General features: G+C 41.2%; 1 protein-coding gene across 7 annotated transcripts in view; it reads right to left on the bottom strand.

Annotated features, from left to right (window-relative positions):
* TMEM232 (transmembrane protein 232) overlaps window positions 1-18,088 on the bottom strand; it is a 135,902-nt gene that overhangs the window by 86,639 nt on the left and 31,175 nt on the right. For 5 of the 7 annotated variants that reach the window (XM_088653251.1, XM_060280163.2, XM_088653252.1 and 2 more), the window contains 2 exons: window positions 14,897-15,066; window positions 11,405-11,583 (listed from right to left, as the gene is read on the bottom strand). In XM_088653251.1, the coding sequence (XP_088509377.1) occupies window positions 11,405-11,583; window positions 14,897-15,066 (349 nt within the window). The remainder of the gene's footprint in view (window positions 1-11,404; window positions 11,584-14,896; window positions 15,067-18,088) is intronic. The other 2 variants (XM_088653253.1, XM_088653254.1) reach the window with 1 other exon arrangement.

The raw sequence follows: 18,088 nt of genomic DNA, 5'->3' as shown, positions 1-18,088 counted from the left end.
GCAAACAAGGAAGGAAAGAGGGCTGCTTCCCGCCTGCGGGGAGCTTTAAACTTGGTGGCTCCGCCCCGACCGTTCTCATTGGCCGGTCGGGGGGGTGATGCAGGCGGGAAGCCACCATCGCGTAGGGGCTGAACTCGCAGCCCCTACGCGGTGGTGCAGTCGGTCGGCCCACAACGCCACTTCCGTCGCAGGCGCGGAAGTGGCTTTTCTTTCGGAGAGGTAACATGAACATATAGAGCAGGCATGGCCAAACATGGCCCTCCAGATGTTTTGGGACTACAACTCCCATCATCCCTAGCTAGCAGGACCAGTGGTCAGGGATGATGGGAATTGTAGTCCCAAAACATCTGGAGGGCCAATTTTGGCCATGCCTGATATATAGAGTATGTTTTCATGTGGCATAGCTTCTGCCAAATCGGGTCTCGGATTTAATGTAAGACTTAGATTGCCAGACCAAGGGTTCTTTTCCATAGAGGCCACTCCACTACATCAGAGCTTGCCAAGAGCCAGTGTGGTGTAATGATTTGAGTGTTGGACTAGGACAGGCATCCTCAAACTTTGGCCCTCCAGATGTTTTGGACTACAATTCCCATCTTCCCTGACCACTGGTCCTGTTAGCTAGGGATCATGGGAGTTGTAGGCCAAAACATCTGGAGGGCCGCAGTTTGGGGATGCCTGTCTTAGCCTATACTAGGTAAAAGGTAAAGGTAAAGAACCCCTGGATGGTTAAGTCCAGTCAAAGGCGACTATGGGGTTGCAGCGCTCATCTCGCTTTCAGGCCGAGAGAGCCGGCGTTTGTCCACAGACAGCTTTCTGGGTCATGTGGCCAGCATGACTTAACCACGTCTGGCTCAACGGGACACCGTGATGGAAGCCAGAGCGCACAGAAACGCTGTTTATTTTCCCACTGCAGCAGGACCTCTTTATCTACAGTGGAACCTTGGTTTATGAACACCTCGGTTTGCGAATTTTCGGTTTACGAACGCCGCGGACCCATCTGGAACGGATTAATTCACTTTCCATTACTTTCAATGGGAAAGTTCGCTTCAGTTGATTAACAGACTTCCGGAACCAATGACACCCATGCTTCGGGTTAAGTACGCTTCAGGTTGAGTACTCCGCGGACCTGTCTGGAACGGATTAATCCACTTTCCATTACTTTCAATGGGAAAGTTCGCTTCAGTTTATGAACGCTTCAGTTTATGAACAGTCTTCCGGAACCAATTGTGCTCATAAACCAAGGTACCACTGTACTTGCACTGGCATGCTTTCAAACTGCTAGGTTGGCAGGACACGGGTGGTGCTGTGGTCTAAACCACTGAGCCTCTTGGGCTGGCCGATCAGAAGGTTGGCGGTTTGACGGAGTGAGCTCCCATTGCTGTGCCTCAGCTCCAGCCTATACTACCTCACAAGAGCAGGTACTATGCCACCTTCAGCTCCTTGGATAACAGGTGGAATATGAATGAATGAATGAATGAATGAATGAATGAATGAATGAATAGCAATATTCCAAAACCTATTAGGAAGAGTAGGGCAAAACATTTTTTTAAAAAACTGTAGGAGGTGGCTGTTTGAGTAATGGCGTAAACGAGTTCATAGCCTCCAAAAAGAAAACAAGTGGGCCTGGGACAAGTAATTCAAAATGGTGTATGGATGACCCTTGTTCCTATATCCCTGCTGGAGAAACTTAGGCACATCAAAGGTTGTGAAACCTGGCATCTGGAGTTGTTGGTGCATGTTGGGGGCAAGAAGTGATACTTATCAGCTACTCCAGTTAGCAGTTTGAGCACTGGTAAAAAGTAATTCACCCACAATCAGACAGCGATGCAAGATTAGGTTGTTTGGGTGGAGGAGTGGCAGTATAGTGCTCTAATGAGAAAAAGGCAGGATCTAGAAAAAGATCAAGGGAGGCTCAATTTCAGTGTATCATTTAATTTCATGTGGCATTTTGGTTGGTCCTTTCCCTCCAAAGACAGGATTATATAGAAGTGCTTATATATAGCATATGCACAAATTCTTCCAGATAAACTACCTCACTGGCTCTATTTAACTATGATATTGTTCCTAAAGACTTGACTGTTGGGACAGTGCTGTATCTGAAGCATTTGTGTTTTGTTCAAAAAGATAGAAAATTAACACTGTAAGGGATAAACCAGTTATGTCACAACAGAAGGATTTCGGTTCATTCATATCATGGTACAAGTGTAAATGCCTGCCATACTGGAATATTCTATCTAAAACTTTACTGCATAGCATCATGTTTTGCAAAACTGTACTGACTAAAGATATACCCCATCACAAGCACTTGTAGGCTTTTGCTGCAAGCAGGTAGTTTAGTAGGGCTAAGCTGCCTTATTATCAAGCCAATGTCTGGCTGGTTCTTCTTAGAAATAAAATGGTGGACTGCATTAATCTCTGGTCTGATCCAACTCTCAATAATCTTGTTTATTTTTCACTTCTGTCTATTTGCTCCATTTTACCTACTGTGTGCCTAATGCTATTTTTTAATTAATGTGATGTGGCAGTCATATAGACACTAGAGCCAATGGAAAACATTAGGTTAAATATCTATGAACCTTAATACTATTCATGTGATGGCAGAGGAGTTATCTAGCTAATTAGATGGGAAGTAAAGTAAGGATGTGCCATAATTAAATGAATAATTGTATAATCAAAAGTTAGTGCTCACTGAGAAGAACACAAGAGAAGGTGACCAGTAGGACTTTGGTGGGATCAATGCTATTACATTTAATTCCGCTTGTCCATTAGGGAGAAACTACACACCAAGCTAATAAATTCACAAAACATCAGCAAAGATTGACTTAATAGAAAGACTATTCACGTAATACATATTTTAGTCATTTGGTAATAAGGTCAGAGTTTGGGGGCGAGCTATTATAAGGAATGAGGGAAAGGGAAAATCAGGAAATGTAATTATGGTTTTAGAATGAAATATAAAAAAGTAGATTGCATAATACCGAGCTATGTTCTAGATCAGGCATCCCCAAACTTTGGCCCTCCAGATGTTCTGGACTACAATTCCCATCATCCTTGACCACTGGTCCTGCTAGCTAGGGATCATGGGAGTTGTAGGCCAAAAATCTGGAGGGCCACAGTTTGGGGGTGCCTGTTCTAGATACTATAGTTTGATTTTATATCTGTTTCTGTATTGATAACATTATAAAGTATAACCTGATGCCTTGGTGCCAAAACCTTTTTGAGCTAACCAGGGACTCTTGGCTCTGTGAGCAGCTGCCCTGTGGGGTGAGCCATCAGAAGTGTGGGGTGGAACACCTTTCAAGTTGGTGAAGAGTTCTGGTGCTATGGAGTGGTCCAGAAGATTCAGGCTGCCCACTGGCCTCTCCTAAACAAGGGCTGAGACTTTGCCTGAACAATAACAGTCTTCCAGGCTCAGCTTTGTTTCAATGTGTTCCCTTCTGACTGCTGACACTCAGCAATAGAGTACTCTTCAGCCAACTGCGCTGTGGAGGGCAGGCTCAGCTGGCTTTTATAGGCTGCCAGCTGACCAGACACGGCCTGCAGACAATGCCCAGCCAGCCTGCAGGGCACTGCTCAACCAGTGAGGCCTCTGATTGGTCCAGTTGAAGCTGGCATTGGGTGGGGAATCCCCACACCTGGATTCTGCCAGGCCCTAGCTGGTGGGGATGGTGGACAGGGGTGAGGTCCACAACTACTACCCACCTGAGAAGGGGTGAGCGGCCATTTGTTTCCATGTATAAGCGCCCTACCCACCAGTTCAATCCCCATTACTGTCAGTTAAAGGATCACAGGTAGCAGTGCTTGGAAGCTCTGGAAAGCTGCCAAGAGTCGAGTACAGTATTAGAGGCTGGAGAAGGTCTCATTAAGGACAGGGGCCAAAGAAACTGCCCCGGTTCCATGCCTTTGTACACATGGCAGCTGCTTTGTTTTGCTTATAGAAGTCTTTTACTATCTAATTTGGTCTTAAGGCAGTTCCTGGCAAATTTTATGTGAGCAGTGGGCTGCAGGATATGAAAATCATCATTTGTCACAGTTATGTAACAGCATTTAAATAACTAAGTACATTATTTACTTAAAATCAATTAGCTAGATCAATTTTTAATGCCTTTGATTTTTTGAAACTTTTGGCCTTTACAAACTTTAAAAGTTGCAGATTTTTAAAATAAAAAAGTCAAACAAGACCTTTAAAATAAATAAGTCAAACAAGATTTTTAAAATAAAAAAGTCAAACAAGATTTTTAAAATAAAAAAGTCAAACAAGTAAAAGCTGCAGGTGGCTTCTAAACGAGGCCTGGAAACACAGTGTAAAACAGGCATAGGCAAACTCGGCCCTCCAGATGTTTTGGGACTACAACTCCCATCATCCCTGACCACTGGTCCTGTTAGCTAGGGATGGTGGTAGTTGTAGTCCCAAAACATCTGGAGGGCTGAGTTTGCCTATGCCTGGTGTAAAACTAAACCGGGTCAGCAATAAGGCAACTTCCCTCCCATTGACTGCAATGTGAGGTAGAACAATAAAATAAAGATTGGATCCTTCCAAGCTGGGGATCATTTGGGTGTTTCACAGACATAACTACTGTGGAAAGGGGGGCACCAATAGTTCTCTATTACAGTGATTCGCCCACAATTTTTCTTACTGACCACTTGAAAATCCCTGAGGGTCTCGGGCTCACCACTTAATGTTTTTCTGCCCTCTGGAACAATTGTAATATGCATTATGCTTTTTAATTATATCTTTTACTGCTTCTTTTATTTCTTATATACCGGTATCATGGTTTACTGTATTACAATATGAATTTCATAAAATTCAAACTGCCGTGTACAATGTAAGAAATAAAAGACGCAGTATAAATACAATTAAAAATCAATATAAATATTTAATGCACTGGATGTGCCATCTCCCGTCTTCAACCACAAATCCACAGACACCACAGAGCACCAGAATGAAGATTGTACCACTGTTTGGGAAACCCTGGACAAAAAACAACAACTAAGATTTATTTAATCAGGTGACAGGCCATATATGAGAATTTTCTTCAGATATCCATATTTTGAACATTAAACTCAAATCTTAATGGCTAATGTAAGCCACAGGCCAATCCAAATCATTTAAGTCTTGTAACCAACAATGGTCTGTGGTATTTATAAAACAGAACTCTTTCTAACATACATTTTTTTAGTTTCAAATAAAAAAAAACACCGAGATACAGCAATATACGGTAGTTCTACAGAAATGTCATCAAAATGTCGACAGAGCATAGCAGTAATGCACAACTTTAATAAAATTATACAAAATACTGTGCATTAGATAAGTTAATGATTCTTAAGCAAACAATAGATAAGTTGTCTGCTCCTGCAAAAAGGCATTAAAGCTATGTTCAAGGGGATGTCTTGTGTTTTACAAAATCATGACATTATGAAGAATAAAGCTGATCTTTAAATATCCAATTTGCACGTTAATTCTAGGGACAGCTGCCTTCAAAAATCTCGTCAGCCCAAAGAAAATGCAGATGATATTCTTTATTGCTATGACGTTATCTGCAACCCTAAAATGGCCTCTTTCTAAATGACTTTCAGTTCCATTTTGCTAGTTTACCCCAAGGCTACCTCTGTGATATATGAATAAAAATGATTCATCAATGTCAACCACCTTATGTCAAACTATTGGTGTTTTGGCAACATTTTCTCTTCATTCAGACTTAGTTATATGGCTGAGAATCCAGGGGGGGAAATGCCCTTTCAGAAATAGTAACCAGATCTCATTAGCTCACATATAGACTTAAGAAAGGAATGTTTTAGAAATAACAGAACTCTGACTGTGTGAAGAAATGAAAAATGATTCCAGGAGGGCTCGCTGACAACAGTGTAAGGCACTGGATATACAATACAGCTTTAGCCAATGTCCTGGAAAATGTAACAAGCGACACAAAAATGTTGTATAATGTTCCCCCGAATAGCTCTTAGAACCAGCTGAAAAACACTCATCAAATTCTAAGAGAGAATTAGATGCATTCATTTAATGTAGTTAACATAAGAACACAGCATGCTGAAATTGGCAATATGGTATGAGCCAAGACCACTAGGTTAAAATTGGGCATCACTCAAACTTGAATTGAATAAGCGTGTTTACACTGGAAGTATAACGATCATTTCCTTATTTCCCTTATTATTTCAGTCATGGAATAAAAACTGTGTTTCACATTTGTGTTTCTCACCTGAGGAGGGTAAATACATCCTATTTTAGATATGCAGCTAGCTTTGATTATTGAGGGGAGAGTACTGGGTTCTTTAAAAATGGAAATGACTATCTCTCAATTCAAACAAACAAACAAACAAACACCCTATCTGACTTGCATACTGTATATGTCTCTTCTCTTTCTTATAGTTTCTTCTGCCCCCAGTGCTATTTTTCTATTTAAAAAAGAGGTGCCGAAACTTAGCATGAGCGCCTCCCTTGTTCGCTTATAATGGCAATGGAACCCAGCTGAGAGGTGCTGGAACTGAGTTCTAGAGAGTTCCGGCTGAAAAAAAGGCCGGCCTAGCCCACATCTGCCAGATTTGCATTTGTGTGTGTTTTTCTGCCTTGCACTAATTTACCATTCCAACAAGAACTCCTGTATTTTAGCTTGCCACATCAGATCTGAATTTAATGATATAACTTATAGGCTCCATGTCATATTCTGAACCATGACACATTGTTCCATGTTTCAGCCTCAGATAAATGACAGCAACAGATACAGGTCTGGTCTGCGTATCACAGAAAGGGCGTGACCCCGTGTTTGGACAACACACTAAGTCAAACCTTGGCTCCTCTGCCAAGAGAATCAGGCTGGAGCAAAGCAGCTGCAATCTCCTCCTGGGGAGCCAGCACATTTGTGGTAAAGCATAGTTTGGCTTTGTGTTACATGCGCACATAGCCAGCCATATACAGTGGAACCTCGGTTTTTGAGCGAATCGGAAGCCGAACGATTCGGGACCCAAACGCTGAAAACCCGGAAGTGAATGCTTCCATTTTCGAAAGCGCCTCGGAAGTCAACCGACTTCTGAGGCGTCTTTCTCCATTTTTTCAATTGATCCTCGGTTTTCAAAAGTTTCGGAAGTTGAACGGTCTTCCGGAACGGATTACGTTCGAAAACCGAGGTTCCGCTGTAGCAGTTTACTTTTTAGTTATAAATGATGGGTGGTATTCAACTGAGTTTTACTCCACTTCCAAGGACAAAATATTTGGAAATGACATTATGTTTAATGGTGTTTTAGCTGTACATAACTGTTGAACTGTTTTGGAAAAGGGAACTGCACAATTAAAGCTTCATCAAGCACTATATCATCTGATTGGGCAAGGGGGCATTCCATAATATTTAAAAAATTAAATAATTTATGCAGAGCGCTTAAGGGAAAATGGAAATACATTCTATTAAACCTTCATCAGTTCTGTCTGGAGCAGGCTCTCCACTTTCTTTGCCCATTCATTGTCCTATTTAAGTGTCAAAAGCAATAATCTTTGAAAAGTTAAATCAAAACCAGAAGTATGGTTTGATTTAGTGAACCTCACATTAAAAGCGAGTTTTAGCATGTCTTCACTAAAAAGCAGATTTAAGTTGGGCTTCACAAGCAGAAAACAAGAAAAAAGGGCACCACAGCTCAAACACCTTCCCTAAGGGCTTAGCACTTACTGAAAGGCAGCAAAGAAAAAGAAAAAGAAAGAAAAAGAAAAACAGAAGAGGCATGGAGTGGAATGGTTATATTTTTGAAGCTCATTTCATTTCACGTATTTAACAAAAAAAAAAACCTGCTCTATTATGCTGCTGCCTACAGTTAAGCTCACTGCCCCAGATAAGAAGAATTTCTATTAATAATCTAATAACCCCTAGGATACCCTTAGGCGCGAGATCCTGAAAACACCCATTCGTGGTTAGACCCCTTGATTTCAGAACAGTACATGAACATTATCATTTTAAGGCTGCAGATTAACAGATCAAGGTCCACCCTTTTTATTTCAGCAAAATACCAGCGATATAACATTGAACTGATAAGGCAGCAGAGCAGAATGAGTGAGAGTATTCTTACAGAGTCCACATTAACAACAAAAAACAACTCTCTGAATTGTTTGTTGTATATAAAAATATGTATCATATGTAGCTCAATATATAAATAAATAAATAAATAACTAAATAAATAAATAAAGCACCGCCAGTATTCACTGTGCTTTGCAAAGCAACAAACGAAGACTGTAAGGCAAGAGCTTACAGTCGATAAGTAAGACATGATATGGGGGAAGCATTAGAACTACCTTATCATCTTGAAGCCTTGTTTACTAAGAATGCTTGCTATTGTTATGGATCCCTAGGTCTTACTGTTATAAGACCCTATAGAGCAGGTGGCCTGGAAGCAACAGATGGCTTAGCAGGTGGTCAAGCAGAGGTAGGCTGTCTGTGCCAGTGCAACAAGTTGGTATGTGAGGATACCAGCCAGAATCAGCAGTTTTATAGGAACAGATGGGACCTTATCGGTTTCTTGTGTGACTTTATCCCTGTTGGGCTGATAGCTGTAGTTCTGACCTCTGACCACCTACAGAGGTGATGCTGCAGCGCAATGAAATTGGGCCAGCAGCTCCCCCTGCCAACAAACTGACATAGTGACTAAGGCCTCTGGGCTTCCTTCCAGAGTCTCTGGTCCAAGTCAACACTGCCTTAAATATACACTGGTAACGTATCACTACATAAATTTCATACATTACTCCAAGTTACACATAGCCGTTTCAGGAATAGTCTCTCCATGATAGCTATGAATTACCAGAGTTTAAGTCAGAATATTCTGCATTTTCAGAACAACTGGAATGACAGGACAACATTTCACATCCCACTTCTACCCTTGCTCCATGATACTTGACTATTCACATTGATGAACAGCATAAATTACACTGGTGTTGTATCAACATCATAGGCTAAGCAAACATACTGGCACAAATGTTTAGGACAGGCATGGCCAAACTTGGCCCTCCAGCTGTTTTGGGACTACAACTCCCATCATCCCAAGCTAACAGGACCAGTGGTCAGGGATGATGGGAATTGTAGTCCCAAAACAGCTGGAGTTTGGCCATCACTGATGTAAGCCATAGTTTGGTTTAGCAAGATGCGTCAATCAGGTCATTGTGTGGCATGTTCTCTGCCTACAGCAGCCACATCGGTGGAGTGGGATTGGGCAGCTTCCAGTACAATAATGCCTTATGGTAGTTGCTGAGTTCCCCAGATGTGACAGTAGGAGAAGAAGAGGTTTCATGAGAACGGTGCTTTCAGACGCACCACCATAACTGCTACAATATCTTGTTCAAATCTTAAGGATTGGCACTAATGTGAACTTTCTCTTCGTATTAGACATGTTCCCAGTTTCCATGAAGGTATGAAACAGCTGTCAATAACAGTGATGCTTTCTTGCCCAAGGCACTTCCATGTTTATGCTGGAATCCACTTAACATATCTCATCTTACGTATATAGGATATATATAATCTGGCATATTATAGAGAATAGCTACAAAAGCAATGAAAATGAGAGGGTGGAAATAAAATTCTCATTCTCGCATTATCAAATTGTGTGTAAAAAGAATATTGTTGCATATTCTCTATTAATTCAGAATAGTATATTCTAATGGTTAGCAATGGGAATTGTAGTCCCAATACAGCTGGAGGGCCAAGTTTGGCCATCACTGGTTTAGGATATGAGTGTTACAGAAACTGAAAGTGAGGAAGCGGGTCGGCCTTTCCTAAAAGTTGAACTGGCCAGCTCTGTCCTTTCTTTCAGGTGATATCGTAGAATCAGAGTTGGAAGGGAGCGTGAGGATCTTCTAGTCCAACCCCCTGCAATGCAGGAATACGCAGGTGTCCCATACAGGGATCAAAACGCCAACCTTGGCGTTGTCAGCACCACACTCTAGCCAACTGAGCTTTCCAGGTGCAATGCTACAGATTAAGCAGATTTATAGGATTTGAGATTAGAGTCAGACAGCTGGGGTGTCTCCAACAGGCCTGCTCACCTCATTCTACACTTTCCTGACACTGAACTTGAAACCAAGTATAGGGGGCGGGGGAAATGGTTGCCACTTTGAAGGTTCCTCTGGTGGCTCTAACCATGTGAAAATGTGCTTGGACTTGAGCTGCACATTTCTGTGTCAGTGCAGGTGAAACCATAAGCCTCCCCATACAGCTACAATCACCGTGGAGGAAGCTTTAAAATGAAAACAACACAATGGCCTGGTTTGCATGTGACTTTAAACCATGGTTGAAATTAAACAATGACTAAAAGTGAAAAGGCAACATGTCGGTACATGCTACTCAAAGGGCCCCTGGGTGCTCCTCTCCTGCTTTATTCAGGGTGCTGTGGAGGAAACAAACCAGAGACTGGCTTTCTGTTGTAGGTGAACCAATGCCCATTGTTTGTTGACGGAGAAACAAACCACAAAAACTGGTTTCCACATAACAGCAAGTCAGGCTCTGTTTTCCAACCCAATTCCCACCCGAAAGCACTGGAAGAACAAGGAAGCTGCTCATTCACATCAAACCATAGTTTAATCAAAGCTTTAGAACTGGGCCAATGAATGGCTGCCTTAATTTCCTCCACGGTCAATTCCAGATTCCAGTGGTCATCAATCAGCTTATAACTAACCCAGGCTTGGCATTATTTCATTTGCTAAACGTAACAATGCCAAACTTTGTTTTTTCACCGTTATTCTAATAACCCTTAGGATTACACAAGCTGAACCTCTGCAAATCTCAAGAAGATCTTGATCTGATCTTCAGACCAAATTTGTAGTACTAACATGGCTATCATTAGCTGTAATCTAAATGCATGTACTGTATGTTGTCTCTATCCAAGAACTTTCTTCCTGGCAAAAATTACTTAAAATTAAGCATAATGTAGAGCAGCATCGAGTACAATCTGCAGTTGAAACCTGTTGAAACTTCAATTAGCATAAGCTATCAAGAATACAGTTCCAAGGTAAAACTAATTATAGGCATTCAAAATTAGAAGGTATTGCACTTTGCATATAAAGAGCACCCAAAATTTAAGCTAAGTACCTGTCCCAAAAGGATGGCACACTTCATTGCAGCTGTTTAGTTATATGAAAATTACTCTGTTTTGAAATGCTGAAATGAAGTTCCTATCCGTAACAGGCATGATTTAATAAAAGTAAACTGATATGTGCTCCTTGCCAAAAAGGTAAGAACAATTATTGATAATGTGAAGCTCTACAAAGTACATGAATTGCTTCTCCTTCTGGTACAAAAAATATAAATCTCATAGACAGGCAACTTTGGGGTGATTAACATTTAGACATAAAGGTTATTTAACATTTAAGCACAAAGGTTATTTCCATAAAGATTATATCAAGTTATGAGGTTGTCCTTACCAGTCTTCCTGAAGAAGCTCCTCCTTATAGAATAGGACATGCTTGAGTACTTCATCTATATTGGAGCAGCTGTTATGTACACAAACCCAAACAAGAAGGCTGTGCCAGAGAAATGGCTTAATTCTGAACTGCTTTTGTTCAGGATTTAATTCAACTGCTCCGCCAGTACCCATGGGTAACTAAAAAAAAAATAAGTTAAATCTGTTAATAAGACCTTGTGAATACAAAGTCAATTGGCAATTTTCTGCATAGACTTGCATATCAATTTTTTTCCATCATAATATTTAACTTTATCAGCTTTACATTTTCATGCAGAGGACACGTCATTTTGTTTTCACAATGTAAGAACAAAGTCAAGAGAAGAGCCACTGCTGACAAGTGGCTTTGATGTACAGAACCTTGCAAGATCTTTGTCCTAAGATACTGTACCATGTTAAACCTAGGCAATATCTGCAATGTTGCATGGGCTATTGGGGCACAACTCTCGGAACACCCTGTACTTCATTTCTTTCCCTAAAGATATTGCACCCCAAGCAACTACTTAGGCTATATATGAGGGTTCGAGACATGCCAAGTGTATGTCTTATAGTTCCAACATCACATCTTCACTTATCTTACATTATAGGTGCAATTCCCTCCAGTTCCTTTTACAAATAATGTAAGACAAATTCTGAGCTGCAAGCATTTCAAACCAAGCAGCACAATCAGACAGTATTGATTTTGCTGTAAGCCACTTCAATTATTATTTCAACAGAAAAGTGCAACACAAATAATGAATGGAATGAAATTAATATAAAAGACCTGCAATCTCTCTCACACACACACAGTGGCAGACCTTCCACCTTATGTGGTCCAGCCTCGCTCCCTACATTTTTCGTGTGTTTGCTGAATACTGGTGGTGTGTATATGTATAACACTCTTTATGATGCTGTTCCAGAAGCACTGCTGAATATGAATGGGAAGAACAGACTCTGGCTTCACTTCATCATGACCACAGTCAACATATGGAAAAGCTGTGATTGAAAACGATGCCAGAATTCTTAATTTGGCTCATTAACTCTACGTAAGTTCTTGCCTCAAGTAGGGAGAAGAAGATAGAGCCTTTGTCATAACAATGATGTCTACTAGGCAACAAGGTGTGTCTGAATCACTGGAGGAAAAAAAATTAAGGGGGAAACAGGGCCTTTGAATTGACACAAAGGCTTCCTCCTTGTCCTATGAAACCAATTTCTTCAACAACAAAAACGTGCTAAAATTTGGAAAGCTGACACATATCCTGTACAAGAGATTCTAAGAGAGTTCTAATGCTCAGCACACAAAGGAAAGTCTTCTCAAACCCAGCTACTTCTGAAGCTTTTGCATGTCCTTACAGCAACGCTGAGTAAATTATAGATGATATCCGCCTACACATTTCAGCCACACATTACAGTCTCTCCTTATATGCCTATTTTTATTTTCCTTATTTCAAGAGCTGCCATTCTGTGGCATAGCTATGAATCTCTCCATAAAAAGTAACAGAGCAGAAAAAAAAGATTTCAGAGACATTATAGAAGAGACAGCTAAAAATATCAGGGTGGTGATTCAATTACTATTAATGGAGCTTAGTCTCTATAATATATTTAATTGAGCCGTGCAATAAATTATTCCTCAAGGTTTTCTAAATTGAGGAGTACATCTCTATAGCACCCTCCAGCAAACCAAGATGAGTGAAAGCTCTCTAAGAGGAGCCCTGGGTAATTTAAAACAAAATCAATTCCAGCCCATATCCTACCCCCTTGAGCTTTTCTTTCTGGCTCATGCTCAGAATATGCAGGAGAGTTGCTGCAGCCCTTGAGCTGCATTAACTCGAGCACGGTGGGGCCAAGAGAAGACTCAAGGGGCTCAGAAAGAGAGGACAAGCAGAGCACTCTTTGCTCTCTGAGTAGCACCATCCCAACTCCAGTTATCAAAAGGAAATATTTAGGGCAGTGCCTAGGGCAGGATGGCCTTGATGAAATGGACATGCTAGTTGCAATGCATGTGTTTATTCTACAGCATTCTTGTTCAATGCCCAGTATGCCTGTGTGTGAGTGTGCACAAGGAGTATAGCAAGGAGGGGCGATCTCACAAAGTGGTTCATATCATTTTTATATATTTTTTAAAAGCATCAACTGTACAATAAAACAGAAAGGAGAAGCAGCTCTGCTTCTTCTGCTTCTTCTCCACTTACCTCAGGGTAGGACAGTTCTTTAGGAGCCCCCTGGCGGCAGCCATCACTAAGATGTGCTAATCTGGGGCTTCTCCTGACTCAAAAACCCCGGAGCAGGTTTGCGGCGAGGACAGGGGGTGCAGGGGAAGGAGAAGGAAGCCTCACTGTGCTAGTGGGGGGGGGCTGCTTCTGCTCATCTACTGGGTTAGTTTGATCCAGGCCTCTTCAGGTAGATACCTCAGGACAAGAATGCTTCAGCCAGTACTGTCCCCTAGGAGCTCTCCAAGGTCCTGTTCTTATCTGCTCTTGACTTTGACATGACATTGCAACCTCAACTTCCAACAAAACTGGATGGTTCATTGGCAGTCTTCCCAATCAGTGCAATGTTTAAAAGGGTGGCCTACCCCATCACAGTTATGATTTTTCAGCTAAATTGATGATAGGTGAAGCGATGATGAAACTGTATATCCTACTTTTTAATAATCATCATTAAGATCCATTATGGTATTCTTGGGAATTTGGGAAGCCTCGTGAGGCTACATCCAGAGGTTTATTTCTTCCAGCAGCAGAAGCTACCATATACTGAGTCAGACCATTTGTCCCTCTCAATCATGGTAACCAAAGTGATGCTTTTGAAATGTTACTGGACTACAAACATCCACTATTCCTGACTACCGATCATGCTGGCTGGAGCTGATAGGAGTTGGAATCAACATCTGGAGTGCATCACTTTGGCTACGCCTGGTTTATAATGACTGACAGCAGCTCTGCAAGGTTTCAGACAAGAGCATTCCCTAGCTCCACCTGCAGATACCAGGGACTGGACCTGGGATATTTTGTATGCAAAGCATATGCTATCTCAGTGAGCTATGGTTTTTCTGCTGGAGAAAGGAAAATGTCGGATTCAACTCACTTTACAAAGTTTGAGAATGTTGAAAGGTACAGGGTTGCTTGAAAGGAAAAAGTTACTACAGTTCTAATTAATATTCCCTCCCCTGAAAATGATTCATTACAGCAATGCTGCCACACCCACTATCAAAAGCACATGAATTATTCCACTATATTATCAAACATGATTAATTAGATTGACAGAATCCTGATGATAGGATCATGGCCTGAAGATTCCCACTTCAGAAACCCATGCTTTGATTGGTAGAAACTATACTGCCTTCCTGTTGAACAGCTGTCAATCTATCTAGTTCAACTCAACTTTAATCATTATGCCCGAATCACCAAGCATGCTTATTTAATAACAGGACGCTATTTGGTGTATTATATATATAATTCAGTCATGTGTTACCTACTGTGTCAGAAAAAGACTTAGCCGGCATTTCTTGCAAACTTGCATCAGATGCCAATGATGTTTGAGAAAGTATGGTTGTTTCACAGATAACTTCTCCAGCCTTCAGCATAAAATGCACCATGAAAAGGATGTTTGGGTACGGTTGGTAGCTGACCTCGGAAGCTGCCAGCGCTATGGGACACACACACAAAAAATTATTACATTTACTGTTTTACAGTTTGCCCTGTACAGGTTTTTCTTGTTTTTTTACACAACGTCTACTTTTACTGTTTAGCTTCAGCAGAGCAGTTTCCCAGGGCAGATTTATAAATATTGTGTGACCCCTTGTGGTGTAACAAAAGACTACAGGCATGATTCTAAGGCAAGAGCTGATGTAACCCACACACTACTGTAGATACGGAGAAGTTTTCTGTGATGGCTGTATTCTTGATTAAGTGCAATTAATTACTTTTCCATTCTTAAATAAATGAAAAATAAATTATCCCTAACAGATACAAACATGATGGCTAGCATGATGCTATAAGGAGATATCCTCCTTAAAGCAAACTAGGCATATTTGCACAAAATTTGGAGGAATTCCATCAGTAAGCCAGCTGCTTCCATCAAACAAACATTAACTTTAATATTAGCTTTAAACAGAAATAGTTTATATATATACAGTCATACCTTGGTTTAAGTCCGCTGCGGTTTGAGTACTTTTGGTTTGAGTACTCCGCGGACCTGGAAGTGTTTATTTCCAGGTTTCGTGGTGCACACATGCGTAGAAGCACTCTATTGCGCTTCGCGCACACACGCTATCACCGCTCCGTTTAAGTACTTTTCGGGGAGTGAACGGCTCCCCGGAACCAATTAAGTACTTAACCCGAGGTACCACTGTATATATAGTAAGCCCACAACTCATGGACATTTAAATGTGCACATTCAGCTTTCCAAGTGTGGCCAAAAATAAAAATTGGAATAAATTAAAATGGGGTGGGAAGTGGGCAGGGTTCCAGGAAAAATGACTTCGGCAATCCACCCGCCACTGAACCCAATGGATTTTGACTACACACAATTTTTGCTTTAGGTGTGATCCCCAGAATGTAACCCCCATGTAAGTTGTGGGATTACTGTTCCTTAATTGAAATAAAGAACATGGTGATGGTGGGCACATACACATCCAAAGGGCCTCTTCTCCCCACAGAAATTAGGCTTGATAGAAGCATTGTATTGTAGCTAATAGAATAGGTTGCGGTGCATACTTGGTTGTGGAGTGTATGCAGTGCCTACAACAGTTCCTCTGGTTTGCGAATGTGCGCAAAGCCCCAGAAAGGTTGACGGCCCTTTCCTTAATGCATCTTAAAAACCAGATGTCTAAAGACTTGACACACTTTTGATCAGTTGTTCTACAAAGCGGATATGAGTTTTCTTTTCAGTGTATTATATTGGAAAAAACATTGTAAGATGTGAAGTGTTCCAAGCTTATTCTGTTTTAACAGCAATCTCCCACCGATTCCCTAGGTGTAATAACAGGAGAGTAACAGCCATAGCCTGAAACCCATCCTATTTCTCCCACTGGAATGAACGAGTTGGGATTGCCAGTGAAATAATTCTGAGGGTCAGGTTGCTTTTTCCCATTGCAGTTTTACAATATATTATTGCAGCGTTCCTTAATCAGAGAGGCTCTTTTCTTTCTGAAGCTCTCTTCTGATATACTTTCTAAATCTGGATGCGGCAGATGAGTCATGTTTTCAAAAAGGAAAGGATACAGATATAATATCAGGATTTTTCTAATTGTCTGGTTCTGTTTTCTTCATTCTTTATATGAATTTGTGGCCATGACAACCAATAACAGTAGCAAGACTGCAATACCTCTGCAGTCTTACCACCACAGCAACAGCCTGCTGAGTCACTGCATACCGTGTACATATATGCCGAAAAGCATGTGCTCGGAAGGCGTTTGACATTAGGTTGCTTTGCTAGAAATAGTGGCCTTGTGAATGAGTGACAACTGATCTGATTATATCAAGCACCCTCGTCTTCTTCTGCAGTCACACTCATAGCCTGCACAAGGCATTCTGATGAAGAATCAGGCTGTGTATCGGAACCACGCTTGAGGGAAATCTTCAGGAAGATTTTGCAGTGCCAGGTCATTCTGTTTGTTGGAACAACCTCTTTCCATTGAAACACATACTAAGTCGTGCCAGCATGAAGTAAAGCCCCCAGGAATGACTCGCATTAATCAAACTCCATTTAGAAGTGATTCTATAGATCTGCCATATGCTTTGAACACTCACTAATTTTATTTCTAGTCAAGAGCCTAGGAACAATAATGGGCGGCTTTCGAATCAATGAATCAGACAGAGAGCCAGACTTTGTAGAGGAAATGTTCTTCCAACATTTTTCTGGACGGTATTTGTTCCAGTAGTTGGGTTAAGGTATATGAACCAGCAGGCCCTTGGCCAATGGAAATAGAGGAAGCTTGGCTAAACAGTACAGGCTTACTTTCGACATAGTACAACTCCCTGAAATCCACTGCAGGTGGAGATTAAAAGCAGTGTGAAGATTCCTCATCTTGGCTTTGCTACCATATTAAAAGAAATGGCACAATCCCACTGCCTCTGAGGTAGGATTTAACCCAATAGGAACAGACAACGTCTGTATTTGTTTTGCTTGTTAAATGCCATCTACTTTCACCAAAAACTCATGATTAGGTGTTATTCACCTAAATTTCCATGTTTCAAGTATACACTGCTTGTTACCTAGTTCAGATGTCTGTAACATAATGAATAGTTGCATGTAAAAACAGAAACAGTGATCAAATGACCATATTTTAACAATGTTTTCCACTACTCTTCCCAGAACAGATGTTAAGCTTTACTGGCCTTTAATTTTCCAGATCACCCCTGGATCCTTTAAAAAAATGGTGTTTCATCCAGCCCTCAAGAAACCTAGCCATTTTGTTTCTCATGGCCTAATGCCTAATGAAAGACACCTGTTTCCACTGAACTCGTACCCAGTTTAGAGGAGATATGCTCCCAAATCCATACAACTGCACTTGGAATACTATGTACAGTGGTACCTCAGGTTAAGTACTTAATTGCTTACGGAAGTCCGTACTTAACCTGAAGCGTACTTAACCTGAAGCGAACTTTCCCATTGAAAGTAATGGAAAGTGGATTAATCCGTTCCAGATTGGTCCGCGGAGTACTTA

This window comes from Zootoca vivipara, chromosome 10 (assembly GCF_965207765.1).
Source record: "Zootoca vivipara chromosome 10, rZooViv2.hap1.1, whole genome shotgun sequence".
NCBI classification, from domain to species: domain Eukaryota; kingdom Metazoa; phylum Chordata; class Lepidosauria; order Squamata; family Lacertidae; genus Zootoca; species Zootoca vivipara.
The sequence above is the reverse complement of the archived record's forward strand: the minus strand, read 5'-3'. Positions and strand labels throughout refer to the sequence as shown.